This window comes from Gekko japonicus, unplaced genomic scaffold (genome assembly GCF_001447785.1).
Source record: "Gekko japonicus isolate JY-2015 unplaced genomic scaffold, Gekko_japonicus_V1.1 scaffold204, whole genome shotgun sequence".
Taxonomy (NCBI): Eukaryota; Metazoa; Chordata; class Lepidosauria; order Squamata; family Gekkonidae; genus Gekko; species Gekko japonicus.
In genome coordinates, this window is record NW_015159716.1 from 1,402,303 (window position 1) to 1,429,553 (window position 27,251).

The 27,251-nt window shown below is 43.2% G+C and overlaps 1 protein-coding gene across 1 annotated transcript; it reads left to right on the forward strand.

Annotated features, from left to right (window-relative positions):
- Positions 1-390: 390 nt before the first annotated feature.
- LOC107113214 (zinc finger protein 331-like) lies at positions 391-27,251 on the forward strand. The gene is made up of 6 exons (XM_015414545.1): positions 391-957; positions 2,144-2,248; positions 3,600-4,222; positions 22,497-22,572; positions 24,918-25,198; positions 27,222-27,251. The coding sequence occupies exons 1-6, from the start codon at positions 420-422 to the stop codon at positions 27,249-27,251; spliced, it is 1,653 nt and encodes a 550-aa protein (XP_015270031.1). The 5' UTR covers positions 391-419.

Sequence of the window (27,251 nt, forward strand, 5' to 3'; positions counted from 1 at the left end):
GTAAATATGGACCCTGATGGACCACTGGTCTGATTCAGTAAAAGGCAGCTTCATGTGTGCCCGTTTGATAGAGGGGGAGCTGAAAAGGTATGACGCACAAAGGTAGTAAAGCTTTGAATATCAGTGCTAGGAGGTAACATTGGGGAAGGACTTGGCTTCTCCGGCCCATTAGTCAGCCCTTTAGGAAAGCTAGTTGGCCACTGGACTAAATGGATGTCGAACCCAATATAGATTCTCTACTTTTTACTGCACTTTCGGTGGCTTTCCACTCCAGTTGTTGCTTTGAAGTGCCTACATTTAATTTTTGAGGACTGATACAGATTTTTATTAACTGTTTTGCAGTCAGATGCTCTTTTTCATTGGAAAGAATGCTGGATGGTTCCTGAAAAATAAAGATTCCTTCCAGGGAGTAAAGTTTCATGGAAGCGCTGCCACAACCAAGAGCTGGGATAAGGAAGCTGTATTCCTGCCCTGAGTGTGGGAGGAATTTCAAGCGGAATTCTCACCTTGTTCGACATAAGAGGCTCCACACGGGAGAGAAGCCCTATCAATGTCTTGACTGTGGGAAAAGCTTCAGACAGAGCACTGATGTGAATACACACCGGAGAATCCACACAGGAGAAACCCCCTATCAGTGCGACCAGTGTGGGAAAAGCTTTCGGTACAGGCCAAGTCTCCTGAAACATTTGAAATGCCATGACGAAGAGAAACTCTATAACTGCCTGGAGTGTGGGAAAAGCTTCAGCCCTAGCTTGCTTTCTGATGCTGCTTGCCAGAATAGTTGTGTGCAGCGGAAACCATATCGATGCCCTGACTGTGATGAAAATGTCCAGGAGATCTCAAATCTTGTTGTACACCTAACGGTTCCCGCAGCAAGAGAATCCTATGTGTGCCCTGACTGTGGAAAAGGCTTCAGCTGCAGCTTCCAACTTATTAAACATAGGAGCCTCCAGAGTAGTAAGGAAATCCTATATTTATTTATTTGAAACATTTGTACGCGGCTTTTCCACCCAATCAGTGTCCCCAAGGTGGTGAACATAAAAACAGTAAAACATTTGAAGAATTAAAAACATTTTAAATAATTAAAGACATAAAAACCGGGGAGGATGCCCAATAACCATTATTGGGAATATGCCAATGAGCCAAAAAATAATCCTCACTGGCTGGCGGAAGACACCAGTAGAGGGAAGTACCTGAAGAAGTGTGCCTTGCACACGAAAACTCATACCTTGAGTAAACCTTTGTTGGTCTTAAAGGTGCCGCTGGACTCAGACTTTGTTCTGCTGCTTCAGACCAACCCGGCTACCCCACCTGAACAGGGAGACAGACAGATAAATCCCTCTGGGAAGGAAGTTCTGAAGTTGTCCCTCCCTTGTTGGTCTAAGTGTAAGGATTCTCATATGGGCTGCAGGGAAGAAGGGGCGTGTTCTCAAGAAAGAAGAAAAGTAAAGACAGTGTTGCATTTATTTAATTTAATTTATTTAATTAATTATTTTGTGATTTTTATTTCGCCCTCCCCAAAGCGGGCTCAGGGCGGATCACAGAAAACTGAGTCTGGGACTCTTCACGATAAAATCACATTAAAATCATTATAACAGTGAACAATGACATTCACACAGGTAGCAGCAGTTTCATATAAATCTGTTAGGGCCACAGGGTGGAATCAGATGGGCCCTTTCAGTGAATCGGGAACTAGAGCAGGCAGCAAAGGAAAGGGAGTTCTAGGAATGAAGGAGTCAGAAAATTGAAAAGGAGTTCTAAGGATGAGGAGCCATAAAGTTGAAAGGGGGTGGGGCAAAAATAGTTTCCAGAGTGGGAGATTAAGATGATGAAAGATAATGGGAAGTGAGCAAAGGTTTCGGGATGTTTAGTTAGGGGAATGGTACTGCCTCTGGGAGCTGGTTAAACCGTGTGACTGGTGGCTCCTTCCAGGAGGACTTGGATGTAGTGCCATGAAGGATGAAAGAACTGTAAGTTTGTATTATTGCGATGTATGCACTCAAAGCACTCTTGCAGTTTGAGAAGCATTTTATCTTGAATTCTCATACATTCTCAGTAAAAAAAAAGAAGAAGAATAAAATCCAGTTAAAGCAAAGTCTGGGATTTGCTCATATGAACTTTGTATTCTTTCCCCTTGAACCAGGATTTTCGATTCCTGATCCGAATAGTCTTTGCAGTCTGGACCAGAGCCAAGGGTCTTTACCCTCAGATCCTCAGGATGTGGAGGAAAGGGAGAGCATCTGTGAAGGTGAGGCAGTGGGAGGCAGCGTTCCCTCTAAGCTGCGCTAGGTTTCGCTAGTTCACAGTTTTTTAGCCTCCAGTGCACACATTTTTGCCTTAGTGCAGGGCAACTGTTATTGTTGGTGGCCCCGGAACCATGACAGGCAAGCAGGATCTGCTTGGCCCCCTTTGCAGTGCTAGGCTTAGCCTGCCTGCAGCCTTCCTCGATCCTGGGGAGCAAGCAGTGCCTGGAGGCCACGGGCTTCCCGCGCACCACCCTGGCCTCACCTCTTCATGAGCATACTCGGGTGGGGCTGTGAAGTGCTGCTGCCCTCAGTGTGGCCCTGTCGGACACTGGAAGCAGAAATCGCTGCGGCACTGAGAGGCATTTTTGTCTTTTCCCGATTTTCAGAAACATTACGACATTGCGATTGAAATGTATGCAAATTCGAGCTCGTTATATAGTTTACTTAATTTTCTTTTCCAAACTATGGTGGTTTTTTTCATTTCCTGGGTCAAGGCGGCTTGTCCCTGTATATGAGACCATCTTTGGTTGCGTTACAGATATTTATTTCATTTTATTTATTTTTAAACATTGTTATGTCGCCTTTCCACCCTATCATAGTCCACAAAGTGGTGAATATAATTTTTTTTAAAAAAATGTTTAAGGAATTCAAAATATAGTTAAAATGATAAAACAATTCAATTAAAAACACTTAAGCAGTGACACTAGGAGGAGGGCCAATAACTGTTACTGGGGTTCTGCACAGAATGCCCTGCGTATGTGCACTGTAGTCAGGATGGCAGGGCCCATAAGCTTGCTCCACCTGGGTACACTGCCAGTTCAGAAACTGCAATAAATGTGCGTTGACCGTGCTGTGCATATATGCAACTCACTTCTGGGTGGCTGTGCTTATGTTGCAGTGTAGCGGGGTCATCAGGTTATAGCTTTGCCAGGTCCCCCTTGACAACTGGCAGGGGGCGGGAGGGACTTACCAGGAGCAGAAGGGAGGTCTAGGCCACACCAATGGCGATGTAGCAATATCATCTCCAGTGAGCACTGGAAGTGATGTCACTGCATTGCTGACATTGCGGTGATGCTCCGGTATTTGGGCAAAAATTCTATAGTAAAAAGGGCTTCCACCAGCAGCCTGTGTCTGCTGGTAAGCCCCCCCGCCAGTCAGTGGGGGGCTGGCAACCCTATCAGCCCATTACCACATTCTCCCCTAAAACAGTGGGGGAAAGAAGCACTTTGTCCAGTGGATCAAAATTAGGGGTGAAATTCTCCTTTATTATCCAGCCGTTATGATCCAGCCACTCCCCTCTTTGAGAACTTGCCTTCCTTGGCTCCTCACGTGTGGCCTGTGCTTCTGTTCCAGCGTGTGATGACCTTGTGGGAGAGGAATATGAAGAAAAGGATCCCCAGCAGAGGATGGTTTTGCCTGCAAGATCTTATAGGACATTATTGGGAAGATTTCACGGACTTGATAGCCAAAAGCCTAAAGCCCATAAGGGTAAGCCCAAGCGTGGAAAGTGGCAGTGGAAGCATCCTGAGATGGAGGATGACGAATCCGCTGATAAGGAAGGAGCCGACTTACCTGCGTGTGGAAGACTGCTCAGCTCGGAGAGGAAGCACCTCTGCTGTATGTGCGGGAAACAGTTCCGTTACGAGTCCCAGCTGGTCTCGCATGAACGGATTCACACAGGGGAGAAACCCTTTGAGTGCAGCATCTGTAAGAAGAGTTTCCGTGAAAGATCAGACCTGTGTAAACACCAGAAAATCCACTCTGAAAGCAGGCCCTACAGATGCCTGGAGTGTGGTAGAACCTTCCTTCACCAGTTGGCCTTTGTTAGACACCAGAGGTGTCATCCGAAAAAGAAGGACTGTGAAGACAGCTGTGTGTATGTTGCAGTCCTTCCTTCCTACAAGGTGGATGCAGAAATGAATATTGGGGGCGAAGTTCAACCTCCTGAAACTCTTAGCTTTAATTTTAAACAAAAAGTAAGTTTCTAGCCCTTCAAGTTGCGTAGATAATCTGTGAGATTACCCCATCTAAGTATCTTGAGGTCCTTGGAGGAAGCATGAGATTTAAATATGTGTGATACCTGGGAAATTTCTTTCACTCAGGGGTAGGTTTAAGAACTGAGCCAGGGTTTCTGTTGGATGAGATGTGGTGCTTCAGAGCCCTATATGATGCTTCCATCTATATCAAGAGCACAATCAGAATTAATTATCCCCCCTCCCCAAAGCAAATGTCTGACCTGACTTAATTTAGATTGCATGGCTGAACTTGCTTAGTACAAAAAACTAAAAACAACCCAGCAACATTTACCAAGCTCTGCATGTGGACCTTCAGTTGTAGGGCAAGCTGTAGTCAGACTTGTATTTGACTGGATATTGGAGACTTCACAAAGGTCAACAGGGATATGGATGTGTTAATTGGAAGCTACCTTGGTTTAGTGGTTAGATTACCTGACTAGGAGCTGGGAGGCCCAAGCTCCCGTCCCAAGTCGTGCGTGGAAGCATGCCGCGTATGGTTGTCAACCGCCAGGTGGGGCCGGCAGATCTCCCAGAGTTACAACTGATCCCTAGACTACAGAGACAGATCAGTTCTCTTAGGGGGGAAATGGCAGCTTTAGAGGGTGCACTCTCTGGCATTATACGCCACTGAGATCCAGCTGCTCTCCAAGCCCCGCCCTCCCCAGGCTCCAACCCCCCCCCCCAAACTTACAGGAATTTCCCAACCTGGATTTGGCAGCCCTAGAGTACTGGGTGGCCTTGGTCCAATTTCTCTTTCAGCCTAACTTACACCGCAGGGTTATTGTGAGGATAAAATGGAAGAGAGGGGGAGGTGTTTGGGTCTCCAGTAAATGGCATTGTGTGCGGGGGGCCCCCCCATTCCTTTCCCAGCCAGTGACAGACCCAGCCACGAGCGATGACTGTGTGATGCTCTGATCTGCCCCTGTGGCGGGGGCTCTCGGAACACATTTAAGGAGATGGGTTAGCCAGTCAGTGGCTGGTCTGAGTGCGGCTGAATCATTCGGTGGCTCAACAGTGATTAAACCAATTGATTAATAAAAGCCAAGATTTCTGATTGGGGGGGAAAATCGACAGCACTTTTTAATTTTAGTTACATTATCGGTTTTAATATCCAGGTGTTCTTTATTTCTCAGAGGTATACTGTCCCTGTACACGGTGTACGTCTTCCTATCAGGGCTCAGAGTAAAACTGGCGAAGTTTCCTGAGCCTAGATCAGGGCAGGAGGACCTCGACGGCCACCTTCTGATTTGGTCCAGGAGTGCGTTAGAGACCAGCAAGGTTTGGGGGGGTATGATCTTTCAAAAGTCCAAGCTCCTTCTGTCAGATGAAGGAAGCTTTGACTTTCAAAAACTTATGTCCCGAAAATCTTGTTGGTTTCTCAGGTGCTACTGGACTCGGAATCTGGCTCTTCTACTGCAAACCAACATGGCTACCCTCTGAAATTATCTTCTGATGAGGTTCAGCACAAGCGAGGGAGATTTCCTTGCCCATATCTCAAGCCAGTGCCATACTAATTGGGGCTGTATTTTTTTATTAATTGATTGATCAGTTTGAATAAGACATGTCACTAATAATTTTTTTAAAAATATATAGATAAGACAGTTGCAAAGGTCAGGTTAAGAGCAAGGATAATTTAAAAAATGTCGTTTTCATAATTCCTCAGCCTCTTGTCTCGGTGAGACTCAATAGGTTACAGGATTGTAAAATACAGTTCTGAGATGCAAGCGTAGCATCCGTATCCTGTTTCTGCGATGGTGCTAACGGCTCTTTCATACCTCAGGACCCCCGTTCTCTCTGGACTGTGGAGCTGGCTGAAGGAACACAAGTCTATCTGGCTCCCACATAACTTGGTAAGATGGTGGGGAGGGAGAAGTGACTTGTTGGGCAGACTCATTAGAGGTAGCGGTTTGGCTGGTGTGTGGCAATTTGGCTGGTGTACCGACCGCTTAACGCATCAGCCAATAGCCTTCCATCCCTGATGGAGGCCATATCAGGCTGGGCGCTGGAACACCCTAGGCGGATAGTCTTGGGTGATTTCAACGTCCATGCCGATGACGCAGCTTCCACTCAGGCAGCGGACCTAGTGTCGTCCATGGCAGCGCTGGGACTCTCCCAACTTGTAACGACCCCCACTCACAGGGCCGGGCACACGCTCGATTTGATCTTCACGACTGGGGTAACGGTGGACCGGATTACTGCTTTGGCACTACCATGGTCGGACCACCATGCTCTGAGGGCCTGTCTGAATGTGCCACCCCGACCCTGTTTAGGCGGCGAGCATATTTTAGCTCACCCGCGGAGCCAGATGGACCCAGTGCGGCTTCAGATGGCTCTGCAGGATCTGATGCCCCCTGGTGGCTCGTTGGATGAGCTTGTGGAACACTGGCATAGTTGGCTCTCTACAGCCATTGATGAGATCGCTCCCCGGCGCTCTCTGCACCCTCGCTCTAAGCTTGCTCCTTGGTTTACCCAGGAGCTGTGGCTTATGAAGCAAGAGCCGAGATGGCTAGAGAGACAGTGGCGTCGTGTTCGAGACGAAGCTACAAGAGCATCCTATAGGATATTTATGAGATCCTATGAGACAGCAGTCGAGGCCGCTAAGAGAGAGTTCTATGCGACTACGATTGTGTCTGCGAGCTCATGCCCAGCTCAATTGTTTAGAACGATTTGGTTGATAACAACTCTGCCACAGGGCAGATCAAATGCTAGGGAATTGGACATTGGCTGTGAGGCATTTGTGAGCTATTTTGCGGATAAAGTCTTGGCGCTCCGCTGCGACCTCCCTGCCACAGTTGAAACAGTGAGTGAACTCAAGGCCCCTTGCAGGACTTTGTCGGCTTTGGACTCTTTCAGCCCACTCAGCCTGGAGGAAGTAGACAGATTGCTCGGGAATGTACGCCCAACCACATGCAGCCTTGATCCGTGCCCTTCCTGGCTCATTAAAGCTGGCCACGAAAGGTTTTGAGGTGCTCTATGGGAGATTATCAACAAGTCCCTCTTGGAGGGACAGCTCCCGGGGGAACTCAAGGAAGCGATGGTCCGCCCTCTCTTGAAAAAACCATCCTTGGATTCAGCCAATTTGGCCAACTATAGGCCGGTTTCCAATTTGCCCTATTTGGGCAAATTAATTGAGAGGGCAGTGGCGGTACAGTTGCAGAGCTTTCTGGATGGCACTTCTGTATTAGATCCCTCCCAGTCTGGCTTCCGCCCAGGACACAAGACAGAGACAGCGCTGGTTGCTCTTACTGATGACCTCCGGAGGCATCTGGATCAGGGTGGTTTGGCGGCACTGTTGTTGTTAGATCTGTCGGCTGAGTTTGATACGGTCAGCCACCAGTTGCTGACTCATTGCCTCGCTGACGTGGAGATACAGGGACTTGCCTTGCAATGGCTTGTTTCCTTTCTCCAGGGTCGGGGACAAAGGGTGGTACTAGGGGAACAGCAGTCCCGGAAACACCCGCTGGAGTGCGGAATGTCTCAGGGGGCGGTGCTGTCCCCAATGTTATTCAACTTCTACATGTGCCCCCTTGCCCAGATTGCCCGGAGGTACGGACTGGGGTGTCACCAGTACGTTGATGACACCCAGCTCTACCTGATGTTGGGCGGCCAGTTGGACTCCAGACCAGAAGATCTGGACCGGGCATTGCATGCCGTGGCTGGCTGGCTTAGACTGAGTCAGCTGAAGTTAAACGTGGCGAAGACAGAGATCCTGTGCCTGAGCCGGAGCGGTTTGGGGATGGGGATCCCACTCGCCACTTTCAATGGGGTACTGTTAGTGCCTGCGCCGGAGATCAGAAGTTTGGGAGTGCTGCTGGATTCCTCCTGAATGATGGAGGCCCAGTTAGCAGCCACTACTAAGTCGGCCTTTTATCTTCGGCTGATCCGGCAGTTGGTTCCCTTCCTCGACTGCGACGACCTGGCTACAGTGATCCATGCGATGGCCACCTTGAGGTTAGACTACTGTAACGCTCTCTACATGGGGCTGCCCTTGTCGCAAATCTGGAAGCTGCAGCTGGTGCAGAATGCAGCGGCCAGGCTTTTGATGCGCTTCCCTAGATGGGAGCACATTCAGCCTGTCCTGAAGGCACTGCACTGGCTGCCAATAGCATACCGAATTCGCTTCACGGTGCTGGTACTTACCTTTAAAGCCCTATATGGCCAGGGTCCGACATACCCGAGGGGACCGCCTTTCCCCAAATAGACCCCAGAGAACACTACAGTTGGGGTTGCAACATTGGTTAGTCATTCCAGGCCCCAAGGATGCCAGGCTCGTGGCGGCCAGGGCCTTCTCAGTGGCGGCTCCTCACTGGTAGAATGAGCTTCTGGAAGAGATCAGGGCCCTGTGGGACCTTTTACAGTTCTGCAGGGCCTGCAAGACGGAGCTCTTCACCAGGCTTTCAACTAGGAGCCGCCACTACCACTACCACCAATTATTACCATCTACCATCACTGTGGATAGGGTCGGCCCTGGGGATAGGGATAGAGAGAGAGCTATGTCTCCGCAGGTGGCCAGAAGGCCGCTGAATGGGGAAACTGGGGGAACTGTGACTGTCATTTAGGTCGCACCATTCAAAGCTTAATAAATGGAGATCAGTACTGCGAGCATTTTAAGTGTATGATTGTTAACTGTTTTTTTAAAACTGTTTAAAATGTTTTAATTGTTTTATGTATACCAGGTACATTGTACCGACTTTGTAAGCCACCCTAAGCCTGTTCGCAGGGTGGGTAGGGTATAAATATGCTAAAATAAAATAAATAGAGGTGCAGAAGGAGGATGGATTCTGTTTTGCTCCCTACTTCTTAAGCTTTATCTGATTGATGGATAGAGTCTTACTTTCACCCTTGAGAGCGTTTCTTCATCTGGGGGACTGAACATGGGCCTTGTGGATCAGAGCAGTGGTCCGTCAAACCCAGAATCCTGTTTCACCCAGTGCCCAACCAGTTTTTCTGGAGAACCAACATACAGGGCATGGAGGTCAAGGCCTTCCCCTGATCCTGCTTCCTAGTACTAGTATTCATAGGTTTAGGCCCATTCTGCATCTAGAATTCGCGCCATTGTTTTACCAAACCCACACTGGAACAGAAAAAGATGTGGCTCAAAACCACATTCAAATACCCCGGGCCAACACCATACTGACTGCAGGGTCACCCTTGAATGGCCATAAAACGGCCATAAATCCATGCAGACAGTACCATAAAACTGAGAGATCAAATGAAGTGAAAGCAGCATGCAGCCTGGACACCACCATAAACTTCGCCAATCAAAGTGAAAGCGGCATGCAATGCAGAGGGGGACTTCTGTTCCAACATGGGTTTGGTAAAAGAGCGGAGCAAATGCTAGATTCAGAATGGGCCTTACTGTCTCTGAATGTGGAGGTTCCCATTCATCACCATGACAAGTAGCCAGTGATGGACCTGTCTTTCATGACTCTCTCTAATTCCCCTTTGAAGCCATCTATGCTAGTGGCCATCACTGTCCTCTGGCCACAGATCCCACAATTCATCACTGAGTAATGAAGTACTTCATTTTGTCCATCCTGAATCTGTTGCCTATCAACTTCATCGGGTGTCCCTGAGTACTAATATTATGGGAAAGGGAGAAGAAGCTCCTTCTAGCATATAATTTTATAAAGCTCTATCATATGCTCCCTTAGTCGCCTGTTTTCTAAACTGAAAAGTCCCAGACTCTTCAGCCTTTCCTCATAGAAATGGTGCTCCAATCCTTTTGTGATCTTGCTAATATGCTAATGAGTTTGCTGTTGGGTGTGGCCTATTATGCTAATGAGTTCCTGCTGGGCTTTTTCTACAAAAAAAGCCCTGAATCAATCAATTAACTAAAAGTTGCAACCCTATTGGGTACCATTATGTCCTTTCTCAGCTCCCAATGCGAACTTTTTCTTCTTCTTTGCTGTTGTGATTGGAATCATTTGTGGTTCTCTTTGTCCACTGGCAGGTGACCAAGCAGTGGGTGCAAAGCAGGAGGAAGACCTTCATAAGGAACATACCCAGTTTGCAGAATCTGTTCGAATTCTGTTGGAGAGTCTGCAAGAAATCATGTTTCAAGATCCAAGGCCTGGAGTATGAGATGCAAGAGAGATCGTGGAGGCCACAGAAATGTCCAGATCTTGCTGAAGGAGAGGAGTAAATATTTGGCACTTCCCAGAGAATTCATCATGTTCTTGACTGCGTGGCTTCAAAACTGGCACAACAAACACATTCCACATTTTATGAAAGGTCTTAAGCAATGCTCACAATTTGTTATACATCAGATCCACCAGCTTCTGAAGAAACCTAGCCAAAGCACAGAATCTGGGGGAATCATTACAGAGTACTAACCTCCAAGCAATCACCAGGGCGATGAACTTCCCTGTTCTTCCAAAAAAATGCCACAGAAGAAAGTCTGTGCTGTTCTTGCTATTGTATTTACTTCTTCTCATTTTATCCAGTGTGCAAGCCTTACTCTAAATCAGATAGTCTACTTGAGCAGGAACCCATAGAAGAGAAAGAATTTATGAATGCTCAGAGTGAAGCACAATATTCTCTTTGCCAACTTCAAATAGGCCACCTGGGAGAGCAATTAGGGAAATGGTGTACAAAATTGTACACTAGAAAGTGCTTCTGTCATAAAGTCAGAGCTCATGGGTCTGTGCAGTGGCACTGGCTACCTCTGGATGACCTTGAGACAACCAAGGATTAACTTGGACAAATCACCCCTTACTGGTCTGTGTGAAGGCAACCATGGGAGATTGCTGTTAAGTGGAGAACGGGGTAGGGTGGAATGGGGGTGCTGGAAGAGTCATCAAGAACTCGTCATTAAAAATGCTGTGATTGGAATCAGAGTCAAAGGGGGTATCTTCGCTGTGCTTGCAATCCTAAGCAGAGCTACTTCCTTCTAAGTCCATTGAAATGAGTGAGCTTAGGAGGGTGAAACTTTGCTCAGGATTGTACTGTTCACGTGCCAAGCAGTTTTGAGGTGGACATCTGCCCTTATGAGCAGAAATAGGAAGATTTCATGATCTTAAGAACATGATGTGAGAAAAATCCAATGAGCACTGATTTCACCCAACATTCTTTTCCCACAGTGGCCAGTTGAATGGTTTGGGGGACGTGCCCAAGCAGGGCACAGTGGTGACAGACGTCTCTATTGCTTATGCCCCAGCAACTGGTTCTTAAAGGTATAAATATCTTGAGATACATGTGAAATTCTATTTGGGTAACCATGGCTGGTAACCATTGATAGAGGCATCCTCCATGAATTTTGTCTAATCCTTGTTAGAGCGTTCCAGGCAATCACTGCTTAAGCATGCAGAAAGTAGGTAGAAGAAGAAAAGATTGGATTTATACCCCACCCTTCAGTACCCAAAGAAGTCTCAGAGCGTCTTACAATCTCCTTCCCTTCCCCTCCCCACAACAGACACCCTGTGAGGTAGGTGAGGCTGAGAGAACTCTGAGAGAACTGAACTTGTGACTGACCCAAGGTCACAACAGCAGCTGTCTGTGGAGGAGTGGGGCATCAAACCCAGTTCTCCCAGATTAGAGTCTGCACTCCGCTCCTAACATAAGTTCATAAGAGATGCCAATGTTGGATCAGGCCAAAGGCCCATCCAGTCCAACACTCTGTATCACACAGTGGCCAGAAATACCAGTGCCATCAGGAGGTCCACCAGTGGGGCCAGGACATTAGAAGCCCTCCCACTGTTGACCCCTCCCCCAAGCATCAAGAAGACAGAGCATCACTTGCCCCAGAGCCCCTATCTATACCTTGTGGCTAATAGCCACTGAGGGACCTCTGCTCCATATGCTTATCTAATTCCCTTTTGAAGCCGTCCATGCTTGTAGCACCCACCACTTCCTGTGGCAGTGAATTCCAAGTGTTAATCACTCTTTGGGTGAAGAAGTACTTCCTTTTATCCGTTCTAACCCGACCGCTCAGCAATTTCATGGAGTGCCCACGGGTTCTTGTATTGTGAGAAAGGGAGAAAAGTACCTCTTTCTCTACCTGCTCTTTCCCATGCATAATCTTATAAACCTCAATCATGTCACCCCTCAGTCATCGTTTCTCCAAGTTTAAGAGCCCTAAGCACTTTAACCTTTCCTTATAGGGAAAGTGTTCCAACCCTTTTATCATTCGAGTTGCCCTTTTCTGCACTTTTCCCAAAGCTATAATATCCTTTTTAAGGTGTGGTGACCAGAACTGCACACAGTATTCCAAATGAGGTTGTACCATTGATTTATATAGGGGCATTATGATATTGGCTGATCTGTTTTCAATACCCTTCCTAATAATCCCCAGCATAGCATTGGCCTTCTTTATTGCAGTCACACACTGTCTCGACATTTTCAGTGAGTTATCTACTACAACTCCAAGATCTCTCTCGATGAGTCTCTGCCAGTTCAGACCCCATCAACTTGTATTTATATTTAGGATTTTTGGCTCCAATGTGCATCACCTTGCACTTGGCCACATTGAACCCCATTTGCCATGTTGACGCCCACTTGCCCATCCTTGACAGATCCCTTTGGAGTGCCTCACAATCCTCCCTGGTTTTCACCACCCTGAACAACTTCGTATCATCCGCAAATTTAGCCACATCACTGCTTACTCCCAACTCCAAATCATTAGTGAACAAGTTAAAAAGCAGTGGACCAAGTACTGATCCCTGCAGTACCCCACTGCTTACCACCCTCCTCTGAGAAAATTGCCCATTTATACTCACTCTCTGTTTTCTATTAATTAGCCAGTTTTTGATCCATAAAAGGACTTGTCCTTCTATCCCATGATTTTGGCTACACCAAACCGGCTCTCCATCCTGCAATAAATTGAAAGGCTCAGACATGTTCTTTGAGTTAACACTGGCCAATTAACAAGCAGTTCTCTGAAATTACATGTTTTGAAACAATAGTCCCTCTTGAGGCATTGCCGGATTGTTGCGGCAAAGTGTAAACTACTGAATTTTGCAAATTATTGCTTTATTTTAGATTTAAGCAAAAAAAACCACCTAAGATTCTGGGCCTTCAAAGTTCTTTTCCGCATTAGGGTGGCCTTTGGCTGTCTTGCTGAGCTTCAGTGAACCAGAGAGTGCATGTGGGATTTAGAGGCTGCATGGTCTGGCTGCTCTGTAATGATGGGAAACGGCTCTTAGGTTTATTGGCAGAGCATGTGAATTTCATGAAGAAGATCACAGGCTTAAACCTTGGTCTTTCCAGGGGAAGAAGGATCAAACATAGGGAAAGGCCTTTGTCTGAGATGCAAGAGAAGGAAAAGATGGGCATGGAACATTAAGGTTCATGATGGGTTATCTCCTTTTGTGTTTTTTTGAAACTTTGTAATGAGTGAACCCTTTGTATTTTTATTTTTTTTGTCCCTTTTTGTGTTTTTCCTGTTAACAAGAATAATTTTTTTAAAGTATCTCTTAAAAGCAGATCTTCTAGTCAACCAGGCTTTTCCATGGTATTTAGTAGCTTTCATTACCTGTATAGATAAGTTTCTTTGGGTGTGATGTGCATGACTTTAATATTGATGATTTTGTGGCCAGGGGTTATTTTTATTGATAAATAGGGTACTTTTTTGGGGGGGGGGGTAAGCTGCCCTTAGTCTCCCAATATCTGGGTTGGGTTTAAATTTAATATATCACCTTTTTAAAAATTTGGGTTCTTTGGGTCATTTTTTTTTTTGGATGATTGCCCATCAAATTTTGAACATTCCCAATATCTAATGTTATGCAAAACAGCAGTTCAGATCTAATCTTTCCACAGCTCCACTGGAGCCTACTGCTCAACCATTCTTTGATTTAAGAAGCGTTTCCAGAGCTGATCACAATATATGTCTAGAAGTCACACTTGATTTTGTCATTAAGACAGAGAGCTTTAAATAATACAAGTTGCTCAGTGCTCGCATCACTTTTCTATTCCTTCATCTAACTGGACCTGTGTGATTCCAAATTATTTCTACATGCTCCATCTTTAAGTACTGAGGAAAAGGACCTTCTAGGCCAGGGTCCCCCAACCTTTTTAAGCCTGTGGGCACCTTTGGAATTCTAGAAGGGTGGTGGGCACAACTCTTAAAATGTCTACCACAAGAAGTGGAGCCAATGTCAAAATGGCTGCTGCAGGAGTTGGAGTCACATGCTGTGAGGCAAAGTACCCCTGGCCTCCCCTCAGGGGTTAACGTGAATAGTAATGGGCCTAGTTCATCCTGCAAGTCTTACTAATTGGTCCCTCAGCCTATACAGTTCTTGTCATCTTCAAGGCCAGAGATGAAGGTGGTGTGATTGGTTTCTCATGAGAGCCTGCAGCCCCGTAGAGGGGGGGGGGGTAGGAGAGCCAGGGGTGATGAAGTAATTTTCTAGAGGCTTCTCCTGGGAATGTGTTCTGATTGGATGTCATCCTCACCTGATGTTACTGGGCCAAAAACTATAATTCAGCCAAGGCCCTGAAGAAAACAGACTGATGGACTAAAGGCCTAACTATGGCCTGCTTGAATTGCAAGTGCTAGCAACACAGAGAATGCCTGAGCCTTGGCCTTTAAGGTTTGTGCCGCTTAATGCCCTATAAATGTTAGACAGTTGAGCTAGTTTCTTTGTTTTCTTGCTGCATGATTTTAGAGAACTGAGTTGGCTATAGAATAAACCTTTATATTATTTGAACTTGAAATAAACTTTATAAATTCTTTTTATAAAAAATAAAACAGTGGTCTGGTTACTTGTGTACAACTGTCCTGGGGACCCATGGGGTTCAGGCTTGGACTCCTTGACATGGTGGCAGCTTAAGGGGATCGGGGCCTTCGTACACAAGTGGCTAGCATTGTGTGCCAACACATTCTCTGGATCTGCAGACTGTTTGTTATTTTGGTGAGTCAGGATGGATGAAGTCGGCCAGACAGTGACAGCAGAAGTACGGGGTGCCTCAAGTTAATGTTGTGGAGATTGAGGTTTCCTTCAAGCAAGAATTGGACCTACAGGCAGGTGTCAGAGTGTGGAGATGCCTGGAAGAGAAAGGCTCGGACCCGCAAGCAACTGTGGCGTGACAAGGAAGAACTGCGTTGGAGAGCCACAGCAAAAGAATGGGACACAACAATTTAATGACACCTCCAGTGGGTCTGAGGATGAAGGGCCAAAATTCTTCAGTCTCCAAACATTCCAGAGGCCCATGTCAAGAGCAGGGGGCAGAAGTGAATATGTGTCGGGCCGGGGCTCTGAAGGACAGTGGCCAGAAGTCCAAAAAACGTGCAGTGCAACAGCTTGCAGGAGGCAGGGACCCTGCATGGCAGACCAGTGCCAGAAGTGATGGTGTAGCAGAGGTTTCCAGTGTATCAAGATAGAATAGATCCACTATTATACATATTGAACTTTGAATCTGCATGTCTGGACTTTGGGGTGCCACAGCAGGAAAATCTAGGGTCCTGTCCACCCATGTGCATGGGGAACTTATTGACCTGATGGGTGAGCTGCCATCTGGAACTCAAAAGGTTGATCAGGCAGCGTTTTGCCTTATCAGAGGAACTACTAAGGCTCCATTTTCGAAAAGCAAGCCTCAAGCCTAAAGAGACTTATGCTGCGTTTATGTCATATCTGACACAGGCTAACAGGAACAGTTCTTTCAGGCTTTGCCCTATGATATCGCTACTTTGGTCCAAGCTTACTATCCTGTGCCCTAAATGATATAGCACTGTTTGCTGACCAGCTAGCCACTGAGCCCCAAGGTGACCAGAGAGGGCTGAGGCAATCGAAGCCAGCTGCAGAAAAGAAGGAAGGACTGTGGCCCAAAGGCTTGGAGGCAAACAACTGAGTGAGCTTTGCTAGTTGCTCTGGCTGGCAAAGTCCTGTGCTTTCCCATGACAACAAACCAGGAGTGATGTCCACCCCTAAGATGGAATGTTATCACTGCCATGAGAAGGGACATATTCGGCGTGATTGTCCGAAGCTGGTGTCAAAGAAAAATAGAGACCCCCCCCCCCAAGTGAGGTATGTGGCAGAGGAAGTCCCAGTAGATTGGGAGTCGGGGGAGGAGGATTCCCAAGAGGAAGAAATTCCTCTGATCACCATGATGAAAAAAACCAGGCAGTTCAAAGTGCAGTGACCCCAGGCGGAGCAGATCCAGCACAGGAAGATGGAGTTAGAGGCTAAATAACAAGCCAGCACTGGAGCTGATGGAGAGTATGAAGCATCTGGGGGCTGGATGAATAAAGTGTCACTCTATCAGCTAGTGATTTCCCCCATCCCAGAAGAAATGGCTCAACCAGCTGCATAACAACAGAGTTGTCATTGGAGAAGATAGTGATTTCAGGATTCACTGATACAGGGAATGATTTCAGCTCTATCCCTCGAAGTGCCCTGAAGGAACCCATACAGTGTGGTGGAAAAGACTCCCTTCATACCTATGACTCTCAGATCTTTAACCAACTTATGGCACTTGTACAAGTGTGTTTTAGAGACTTTGAAGGTCAAATCCCAGTTTTGGTTCATTCGAGTGATGACAGATTCCTCACAGGGTGGGGCCCTGGTTGTATCGACATACCATGATGCAAAAGGCAAAGCTGCAAGTTGAGCAGAAAGTGGTCATGTGTAGCCATGCAAAAAGATCTGCAGAAGCAGCCATTTCAGAGAAGCTGGCAGTGGTGAAGCCCCAAGGAGGAAAGGGAGCCAGAGGTAGGTTTTAAAAAGGAGGCTTCCCAGGTCAGAGGAGGGGAAAGGCAGCCAACAACACCATTGCTGGAGCTAGTATGAGAGAAACTCCTGCAATCCGAGACATGGGTAAGCTCTGATCCCTCCCCGACTTTCAAAGCAGCCAGGCCTAGTTGGGACTGACATCCAAGTGGGAAGCCAATGTTTTTCAGGTATCCAAAGATTTTAACAAATCACAGCGTGAATGTGCATCACTTGAGGATTGCCATATGCAGGCTGAGAGAGCTCCGTGAGAACTGAGTGGAGTGTCATCCAGTAGATTTGCGTTGAAGGAGGGGTTGCTGTATAGAGAGTTTCTCCCCAAGTATTACCCAGAAGGAACTGTTGTTCCTCAAAAATATAGGCAAGAGGTCCTGAGAGTGGCCCACGAGTCACCCTTTGGTGGACATTTGGGTATAAAGAGAATCCTGGCGTGGATTTCTACTTCATTTTATTATTTATTTATTTAATTCCATTTATACCCCGCCCTCTCTGCATGCAGGCTCAGGGCGGCTTACAACAATAAGGCACTCAGTGCAATAAAACATACTAAAACAATTTAAAACAATTAATACACTGGGCTACGCCCAAGGATCCTGCGTGACTAAAACTGGCCAAATATTAACAAAATATTTTACTGGCCAAATATTAACAAAAGTGTGCAGTGTTACAGCAGCACTTGTTACACCTGTCAGAAGGTGGCGTTTCCACAAGAACATACTAAAGAGGCCCTGAGACCTTTTCCAATGGTTGATCAGGTTTTCCAGAAGATTTCTATTGATATTCTGGGGCCTTTGCCAAGAACTAAATTTGTTTTGCTGGTGGTCAACCATGCATCCTGTTTTATGGTAGCATTCACACTCAGTTCTATCACTGATTCTGATGTTGCCAAGGCCTTGCTGGAATTCAGCTTGATATTTGGATGGCCTGAAGTTATAGTCTCTGTCCAAGGAATGAACTTCACTTCCAAATTAATGCAGAAGGCTAATTAATAAATTAGCAAGAATTAACACCCTCTGTTTTGTGGCACATCATCAAAGGGAAATGGACTTGTGGAAAGGTAAGTGCAGATTCTGGGCAAGATGTTAAAGGTTTATGCCTTAGAGCACGTGGGAGATTGGGGGGCACTCCCTTATTTAGTGTCAGCCCTCAGAGACACCCTTACAACCAGCCTGGGATGGCACTCCCCTAAGGAGTTAATCTTTGGAAGATGGATTACTGGGCCCTTGCAGTTACTAAAAGCCTCTTAGGAGGGAAGTCAGAGGTCGGAATGCCCTTCCAATACCACAGAATATCTGGCCAAACTAAAACAAACGCTAGAGTTGGTCTGGAAGGTTGCTGGGGAGTTCCTCAAGCAGGCCAAAGCCCAGCAGAGGACCTATTATGATTGGCAAGCGAAGCCTAGAAGCTTTGCCATTAAGGATAAGGTTCTGGTTTTGAACCATGGTCATGTAGCCAAATTGGAGACTTCGTGGGCCAGTCCACATTGTGTATTGCAGAAATTGGGAGAAGGATAATTACATGATTCAAGAAGCGAATCCCCATAAAAAGACTCTGGTTGTTCATATCAACCGCTGGGGAGAGCAGGCCAGATTTTCCCGACAAAGGCTGCAGAAGGGGAGGAATTAAACCTGCTGGAGTTGTTAGATGGAAGTGTGAAAGCTGATGGGCTGGAGCAAGTGCAGACGGCCCCTACTTTATCACAAAAGCAGCAGGATGAATTGAACCAAGTGTTGAGCTGATTTCAACCTCTATTTTCTAATGTGACTGGCCAGACTGACCTAATTGTCCACCACACAGAGGGGCACATGCCCGAGTAAAATCCAACCCTTACCCACTGAATGGGCCCATGAAAGAGACTGTGGCTGCGGAGATTCAACAAATGCTGAAGTGGGGGGAATTCAGGAGTCTCACTCTGATTGGGAAGCACCTGTAGTGATCGTGCCTAAGAAGAAGCTGTCAGAGGACACCCCTACTGAGTATCACTTCTATGTGGATTTCAGGAAGTTGAATAAATTAACAATTGTGGACCCTTACCCTACTCCTAGAATTGAGAGTTTGATTGAGGACTTGGCTGGAACTGCCTACATTAATACTATTGATTTGGCATCAGGATATTGGCAGGTTCCGCTGATCCCCAAAGCTTCTGCCTTTGTGTCACCATTGGGACATTACCAGTCTATTAAGATGCCATTTGGTTTAAATGGGTCTTCTAAGACCTTCCCAAGGCTGATGAATCGAATATTGTAAGGGCTACCTTTTGTTGCCACTTAACAAGATGATATTGCCACCTATAGCTCCACCTGGGCGGAATGTCTGAATGACGTGAAGGGGTTCCTCCAGAGAATTCATCAAGCCGGACTTACGATCAAAGCTTCTAAATGTCAGTTTGGGTGTAATCATGTCGTGTATTTGGGGCATGTGGTGTATTTGGGGCATGTGGTTGGGTCTAATAGCATAAGGCCCCAGGAGGCTAGGGTTGACAGTATCATGGAATGGCCTAGGCCACTTACAAAAAGGGATGTACAATAATTCCTAGGCTTAATAAATTTTATAGAAGATTCTATAAAAAGCAACTTTGATCTGTGTAAAAAAAGGGCCCCAACTAAGGTCTTGTGGACCTGAGTGTCAACAGGCCTTTGATGAGCTAAAGACACATCTAGTACAAGCACCCATCCTGGTGCCTCCGAATTACAAAAAGCTTTTGGTGGTTAGAAACAGTGCTCCAGAAAGGGAATGCTGAAGAACTTTGTCCTATTGGCTATTTGAGCAGGAAGCTCCTGCCCAGGGAGCATGCATTCTGTACTATGTAGAAGGAGGGCTTGGGCCTGATTTGGGCTCTTGGTCAGCTAAAGCCGTATCTCTGTGGTGTGAAGTTTGTGGTGGAGACAGACCATAACCCACTGTCATTCATCCATAGGATGAAGGGAAATAATGCCTGGATCTTAAGGTGGACTTTGAGCTTGCAGGATTTCAGTTTTGAAATCGCTCACATCAGGGGTAGCCAGAATGTCATGGCTGACTGTCTCTTCAAGGAGGAGAGTAAAGTTTCAAAAGGGGATTATCTAATTTGTATGTTGCTCTGCTAATTTCATTCTATGCTGCTATTGAAACCTTCATCTACCTCGCTTATTAGAATTGTAGTTGCTTTGCCTAGATGTGTTAGCTTTGCTCATGGTTGCTCATGAATCTTTGCCTTTTTAGGGGGGCGTGTGAGGCAAAGCACCCCTGGGCTCCCCTGAAGGGTTAATGTGAATAGTAATGGGCCTGGGTCATCCTGCAGGTGTTACTAATTGGTTCCTTGGCCTATATAGTTCTTATTATCTTCAAGACCAGAGATGAAGGTGCTGTGATTGGTTTCTCATGAGCAGTGTTCCCTCTAAGCTGAGTTAGTGTGAGCTAGTTCATAGTTTTTGAGCCTCTGGCTCACACATTTTTGTCTTGGCTCAGGAAGGAGGACTCCAGAGCAAACTAGTTTATCCAGCAGCGAAATCTCTTGCTCACAACTTTAATGCCAGTAGCTCACAAAGTAGAATTTTTGCTCACAAGACCCCACAGCTTAGAGGGAACATTGCTCATGAGAGCCTGCAGCCTGTAGGATGGGAGGAAGAGAGCCAGGAGTGATGAGAAGCCTTCTAGAGGCTTCTCTTAGGAATGTGTTCTGATTGGATGTCAACCTCACCTGATGTTATTGGGCCAAAAACTATAATTCAGCTAAGGCTCTGAAGAAAAGAATCTAGCTGAAATCCTGATGGACTAAAGGCCAAACTATGACTTGCTTGAATGGCAATTGCTTGAATGGCAATGTAGAGAACACCTTTGACTTTGGAATGTAAGGTTTGTGCCGCTTAATGCTAGCCCTAAAAGTGTTAGACAGTTGAGCTAGTTTCTTTGTTTTCTTGCTGCATGATTTTAGAAAACTGAGTTGGCTATAGAATAAACCTTTATATTATTTGAACTTGAAATACTTTATAAATTCTTAAAAAAAATAAAACAAAACAGTGGTCTGGTTACTTGTGTACAACTGCCCTGGGGACCCACGGGGTTCAACACACACACACACACACACACACAAACAGAGAGAGAGAGAGAGAGAGAAGAAGACCAAGTGCAGGGGAGAAGAGGAGTAATTTAAAAATGCACTAGAAATAGGATTTTTAAAAACTTTTTAATTAATTTATTAAATTATAAAGAGACTTCCAGTTTTCTCTGTGGCAAATATACATAAATTTACAAAGTTATCTCTTTATGTTTACAAAAACCCCTCTATTTTTTTCTCTTGTGTAATCTTCAAAGCCACAAGTCACCAGTTAATTTTTTTCTGTTTCGTGCAAGAAATCGATAAGGGCATTCCAGTTAGCAATGAATACAGACATTGTCTTTTCTCTAATCAATGAAGTAAGTTTAGCCATCTCTGCCAATTCCATCATCTTCACCAGCCATTCCTCTGTTGTGGATTAATATCTTTCTTTTGAACTTCTAATCATATAATAATCTTGCAGCTGTTGTCATATACAGAAACAATGTTCCGTGACTTTTTTCTAACTGTCTATCCATTAATACCAAGAGGAAAACCTCTGGTTTCTATTGTATATTAGTCTTTAAGATCTTATTTGTATTCAAAAATGTTTAGCTTTATTACGCGTCCACCATAAATGATAAAATAAATAAATCCAAAATACCTTTATTCTAGCTAATTTATCTGGGGATATATACCAGCAATACATGATTTTATTGAAATTCTCTTTAAGACTAGAACTTAAGGTAATTGTAAGTCCTTTCAAACACATATTTTCCCATTGTTCCATTGGTATATTATAGCCAAAGTTTTTAGCCCATTTTATCTTAGGTTCTCTCATTTGGTTCTTGTTCTGCCTCAAGTTTCAACAATATGCATTTTGGCAATAACATGTTCATAATTTGTACAAAGCTATTTCAAATTTGGCCTTAGATTGTTCAAAACCAAAAGATCTTTTATCTACTTTATAACTTTCTGATAATTGTATATAAGAAAACCATTGGCAACTATATTCTTCTGTTATCAGATCTCTTAATTTCATTTTACATTCCCCTTGAGAAAATTTTACTATGTCACAAAATGTTAACAATTTGTGTTTATCATTTCTTCTCTAAAGAGTGCTTCCTGTGCTGACAGCCACAAAGGTGTTTTCAGGCACAAACTCAATTTGCATTTATTCCATATTCTCAAAATGGCATGCCTAACATAATGATTTTTTAAATCTGCATTCACCTTAACTGTGTTGTACCGCTAACAGGCATGCCATCCAAATCTCAAATTGTGTCCTAATATTCTTCTGTTTCTCAGTAGTACACATTCTTTCATTCAAACTAAACAGCAAGAAGCAAAATATAATCTCATGTCAGGTAGACCCAATCCTCCTCTTTGCATCCTGTAATACCTTATATTCAACTCATGGCTTTCCCCCCTGCCTTACTGTGAGGCAAAGCATCTTCCCTAGCCTTCTTCCAAGTGGGTTAATATGAATGGTGATGGGCCTGAGCTGCCTTGCAGGTGTTATTAATTGGTCTTTTGGCTTGCATGTTTCTTCAAGGCCAAAGATGGAAGCCTAGCAATTAACTTCTCATGGAAACTTCTGATCTGTGATAGGAGGGGAGAGATTGGAAATGGTGAGGTAATCTTCTAGAGGTTTCTCTTGGAGACATGTTCTTATTGGATGTCATCATCGCCTGACGTGCTGGGCCAAAAAACTATAACTGACCAGAGACTAACTGAGATTTTCATGAATTGTCGGCCAAGACTATGATTTACAATTGCTAGAAATGTAGATAATACTGCTTTGAGGTCTTTGTATCAAAATTAAGGTTTGTGCCACCAAACACAGTTCTTGTGAGTGTTAGATAGTTGAAGCTAGCTTTGTTGTTTTTTGTTCTGTATGATTTCAGAATAATGTGTTGGCAATAATTTTCTCTTTATTAATATCTCATAAATAAACAATAAACAACAGTCTGGTTCTTGTGTAAACTTGCCCTGGTAACCCACAGGGTTAGCCTTTGGATTTCCTGACACATACAAATTTAGATATATCTTTCTGCCATTGTTTAAATGGTACTTCCGTTATCAAAATAGGCATTGTCTGAAACAAAAATAACATTCTAGGTAAAACATTCATCTTAATCACAGATATTCTCCCCAACAATGACAGTCACACTTTGTCCCATCTTAGCATGTGTGTCTAACTTCATTCCATGTCTTACCATAATTATTTTGATAAAGCATACAGTCCATATTTTTCAAAGTAATACCCAAATACTTTACCTTCTTTTCACCTTTAAACCCTGTTTTATTCATCAATTCCATTTGCTCTTGTATTATCATATTTTTGTTAACATCTTTGTCTTCTGTTTATTGATCTTAAAACCTGCTAATACACCAAATTCTTTCAATTTAGAAGAAGAAGAAGAGATTGGATTTATACCCCGTCCTTCACTTGGAGTCTCAGAGCGGCTTACAAACTCCTTTCCCTTCCCCTCCCCACAACAGACACCTAATTTAGGCATTAATAATTTAATTCACTTTAAGGGATCGCCCAAGACTATCATCAGATCATCTGCAAAGGCTCTTAAAAGTTTCTTTTTTAATCTTTACACCCTCAGTCTTTTCATCTTGTCTTATATCTCTATTCATTATCTCAAGCACTAGAATAAATAAGAGAGGGGATAATGGGCAACCTTGTTGTGTTCCTTTTTGTATCTCACATGGTTTACTTAAGTTTCTCAATTTTGAGAAATGAAGAATTCGTTAAGAAAATGAAGACAGAGCTGGGTTTTTTCTTTAAGGAGAATAGAAGACCAGAAACATCAATAACGGTTGTATGGGACGCAATGAAGGCGTTTATTCAAGGAAATATGATACAAGAGACATCAAGAATAAATAAACGAAGGAAACAAAAAATATGAAAATTTGCAAAAACAAATACAAAACCAGGAAAATATAATGATGGAAATGACATCAAATGAGAGTGCAGAAAAAAGACTTAAACTATTACACCATCAAATGAGCTGTCTATTAAAAGAAGAACTAGCCAAAAAACTATTTTTTGCAAAACAGAACTTTTTCGAAAATGCTAATAAACCTACCAGCTGGCTGGCAATAAAACTTAGACAACAGAAAGAGAGAACATATATTAAAACATTAAGAAAAGATGATAAAGAGATAAATAGAATGGTGGATATTCAGAAAGCAATAGAAAACATTTACGGAGTCTTATACAAAAATGGAGCGTGAACATAGAACACATAAAAGATTATTTGAAGATACATCAATTGGAAAAATTCACTGAGGATCAAAAAGAAATATTAAACCAACCAATATCTAAGATGTAAGTTATTGAAGCAATAAAGAAACAAAAAAAGGGATAGCTCTGGGTCCGGACAGATTACCTATAGAGATTTATCATATCTTCAAAGAGCAAATAATAATAACCTTGGACGATATATGTAAAATAGCGAGAAAAGAAGGGAAGATTCCGGATACCTGGAAAGAGGCAATTATTTCTTTGATACTTAAACAAAACCAGGATGAAAAATAGATTAAAAATTATAGGCCAATATCTTTGTTGAATGTGGACTATAAAATATATGCATCAATATTAGCTCAAAGACTTAAAAATGTCTTAATGAAAGTGATCCATCTCGACCAAGTGGGATTCTTACCTAAAAGACAGATGAGAAATAACCTCAGATGCCTAATGAATATCCTTGAATATTATGAAATACATCATGGTAAACAATTAGCTCTGGTATTCTTGGATGCAGAGAAAGCGTTTGACAATGTTAATTGGCCAGTCATCACAGAGACACTGAATGGTGGAAGCAGGTGAAAACTTTATTAAGATGATTCAAGCTATATATAACGAACAAAGTAATGGTGAATGGCGAACTGACAAACATTTTTAGGTTCCAAAAGGGGACTAGACAAGGTTGCCCTCTATCTCCTCTTATATTCCTTTTAGCCTTAGAGGTATTAAACAATGTAATAAGAAGGGATAAAGAGATTATTGGACTAAAATTGAAAGGAGAAGAATACAAACTACTAGCTTTTGCTGATGATATTGCATTTATTATGGAACAACCGAAGGAAGTAGCCGTTAAACTAAAAGAAAGGATTCAAGAATATGGACAAGTAGCGGGACTTAAAATAAATGTTAACAAAACTAAGATTCTGACAAAAAATATGGATGTGAAACAAAGAGAAAATCTATATCAAGCTACTGGATTTCAAATTGTTGACAAGGTAAAATACCTTGGGATTACAATTACTAACAAGTGTAGTTCTCTTTTTGAAGACAACTATAAAGTATTACGGGGGGAAACTAAAGACTTAGAAGGTTGGAAAAATTTACAATTATCCATGATGGGAAGAATTGCAATAATAAAAATGAATATATTACCCAGATGGATGTTTCTTTTTCAAACAATCCCCATTTTACAAAACCAAAAGATTTTTAAAGAGCTAGATCAACTAACATCCAAATTTATCTAGCAAGGGAAGCGAGCACAAATAAGACTTAAAATTATGCAAGAAGTTAAAGAGAAAGGTGGATTTGGAGTTCCAAATTGGCTATTATATTATAGGGCCGCAGCATTCGTCTGGCTAAAGGAATGGATTACTTTAAAAGACAGGTGGCTACTGAAACTCGAAGGCCACGACTTAGCTTTAGGATGGAACACATTTTTATGGTATGAGAAAGCCTCAGCACAGAAATGTTTTAAGCAGCACTGGCTAAGAGTGGCTTTATTAAAAGTATGGGATCCAATTTATAGGTTTTATATTAAAAAATTGAGACTCATAGTACCATTGGAAGCATTTACCTTGCCAAATGTCTTTACAGGTGAAGAGCTATTTAGATATCAAGATATTCTTGATGAGAAAGATTGCTTGAAATTGCCAGAACACTTGTCTTGGTGAAATAAAACGCAATTAGAATCTATCTATAATAAAGATAAAAAGACTGGTTTTAATGACAAACTATCTGAATTAGAAAAAACTCTTGTATTTTCGGATGATAAACTGATAAAGAAAATCTATAAAATTGTGTAAGAGGATCTGCTGGTAGATGAAACAGTTAAGCAAAATATGATTCTATGGGCCCAAAACGTAGGTCATAATATTACTTGGAGAGAGTGGGACCAGATATGGTCTAAAAACATTAAAATGACTAAGGCAGTATCATATAAAGAAAATATGTATAAGATGTCTTATAGATGGTATATTACACCAGATAAACTTGCTAAGCAGAATGAAAATTGTTCAGATAAATGTTGGAAATGTAAAAATAAGATAGGTACATTTTATCATATGTGGTGGCTTTGCGATGTAACAAAGAGATATTCAAAAGGAGTTTGATAAAGGTGATAGATATTTGATAGTACACCTATCTATGGCAGCAAGAATATTATATGCAAATCGTCAGCAACAAATGGAAACACCAAAGAAGCAAGAATATGTGAATAAACTGTTGGAGACAGCTGAAAATGACAAACTGTCATCGTTGATGAGAGGGACAACAGACCCAACATTTCAAAAGACGTGGAAAAAACTGTATGACTGGTATAATATAAATGCATAGTTTAAAGTAATGAAATTTTTGGTATTATTAATCTCTTTTAGTTTAATAGAAACTATGGTAAAAAGATAAGAGTATCCAGAAATTTAAGCAAACCTATAGAAAGTGATTTAAGAAAAATTTTAAATATGGTAATAGAGTCATAAGAAAATATACTGATCTCTTTGTATGTCTTATGTATGTAAGTGGTTGTTTATATGTTGTATGTATGTATGTGTATAATATGAAAAATAATAAGTGTACCTATGAGTAGTTAAAAAAAGTCTCCATTAACAATTATTTGTATAGGCTGTAAAGTATAAACTGACTTCACCCATTTTGTAAAGTTCATGCCAAAATTAATATCTTCCAAAACTCTAAATAAAAAAGTCCCGTTCAGATTGTCAAAAGCTTTTTCTGCATCTAGAAAGATTAGTGCTACTTGTTTTTCATTATGTTTTTCTCCTCCCCCCCCCATCCACAAAGTAGCTGGCAGTGTGACTTGGAAGGAGGATTGGTTATTCGCCATCTGCATGTTTTTAATATTGTACGAAGGTTTTAATTAAATTTATCTTGTTTTATCTCTAGTTGTACATCGCCCAGAGTCTTGCAGTAGCAGCGGTGGGGCGCTTCATAAATGTAATAAATAAATAAAAATAAATAAATATTCCAAAATATCTCTTCTAACATTATCCTTCATCTGCCTTTTAGGTAAAAACCCAGTTTGATCTTCATGAATAA

Bases quoted from the DNA above. Each gene is read 5' to 3' on its own strand.
- LOC107113214 (XM_015414545.1), top strand. From the start codon at position 420: ATGGAAGCGCTGCCACAACCAAGAGCTGGGATAAGGAAGCTGTATTCC. The intron at 22,573-24,917 runs GTGAGGTAATCT...TATTCCTTTTAG, and splicing joins GAGGGGAGAGATTGGAAATG to CCTTAGAGGTATTAAACAAT. The intron at 25,199-27,221 runs GTAAAATACCTT...TCTGCCTTTTAG, and splicing joins GATTTCAAATTGTTGACAAG to GTAAAAACCCAGTTTGATCT.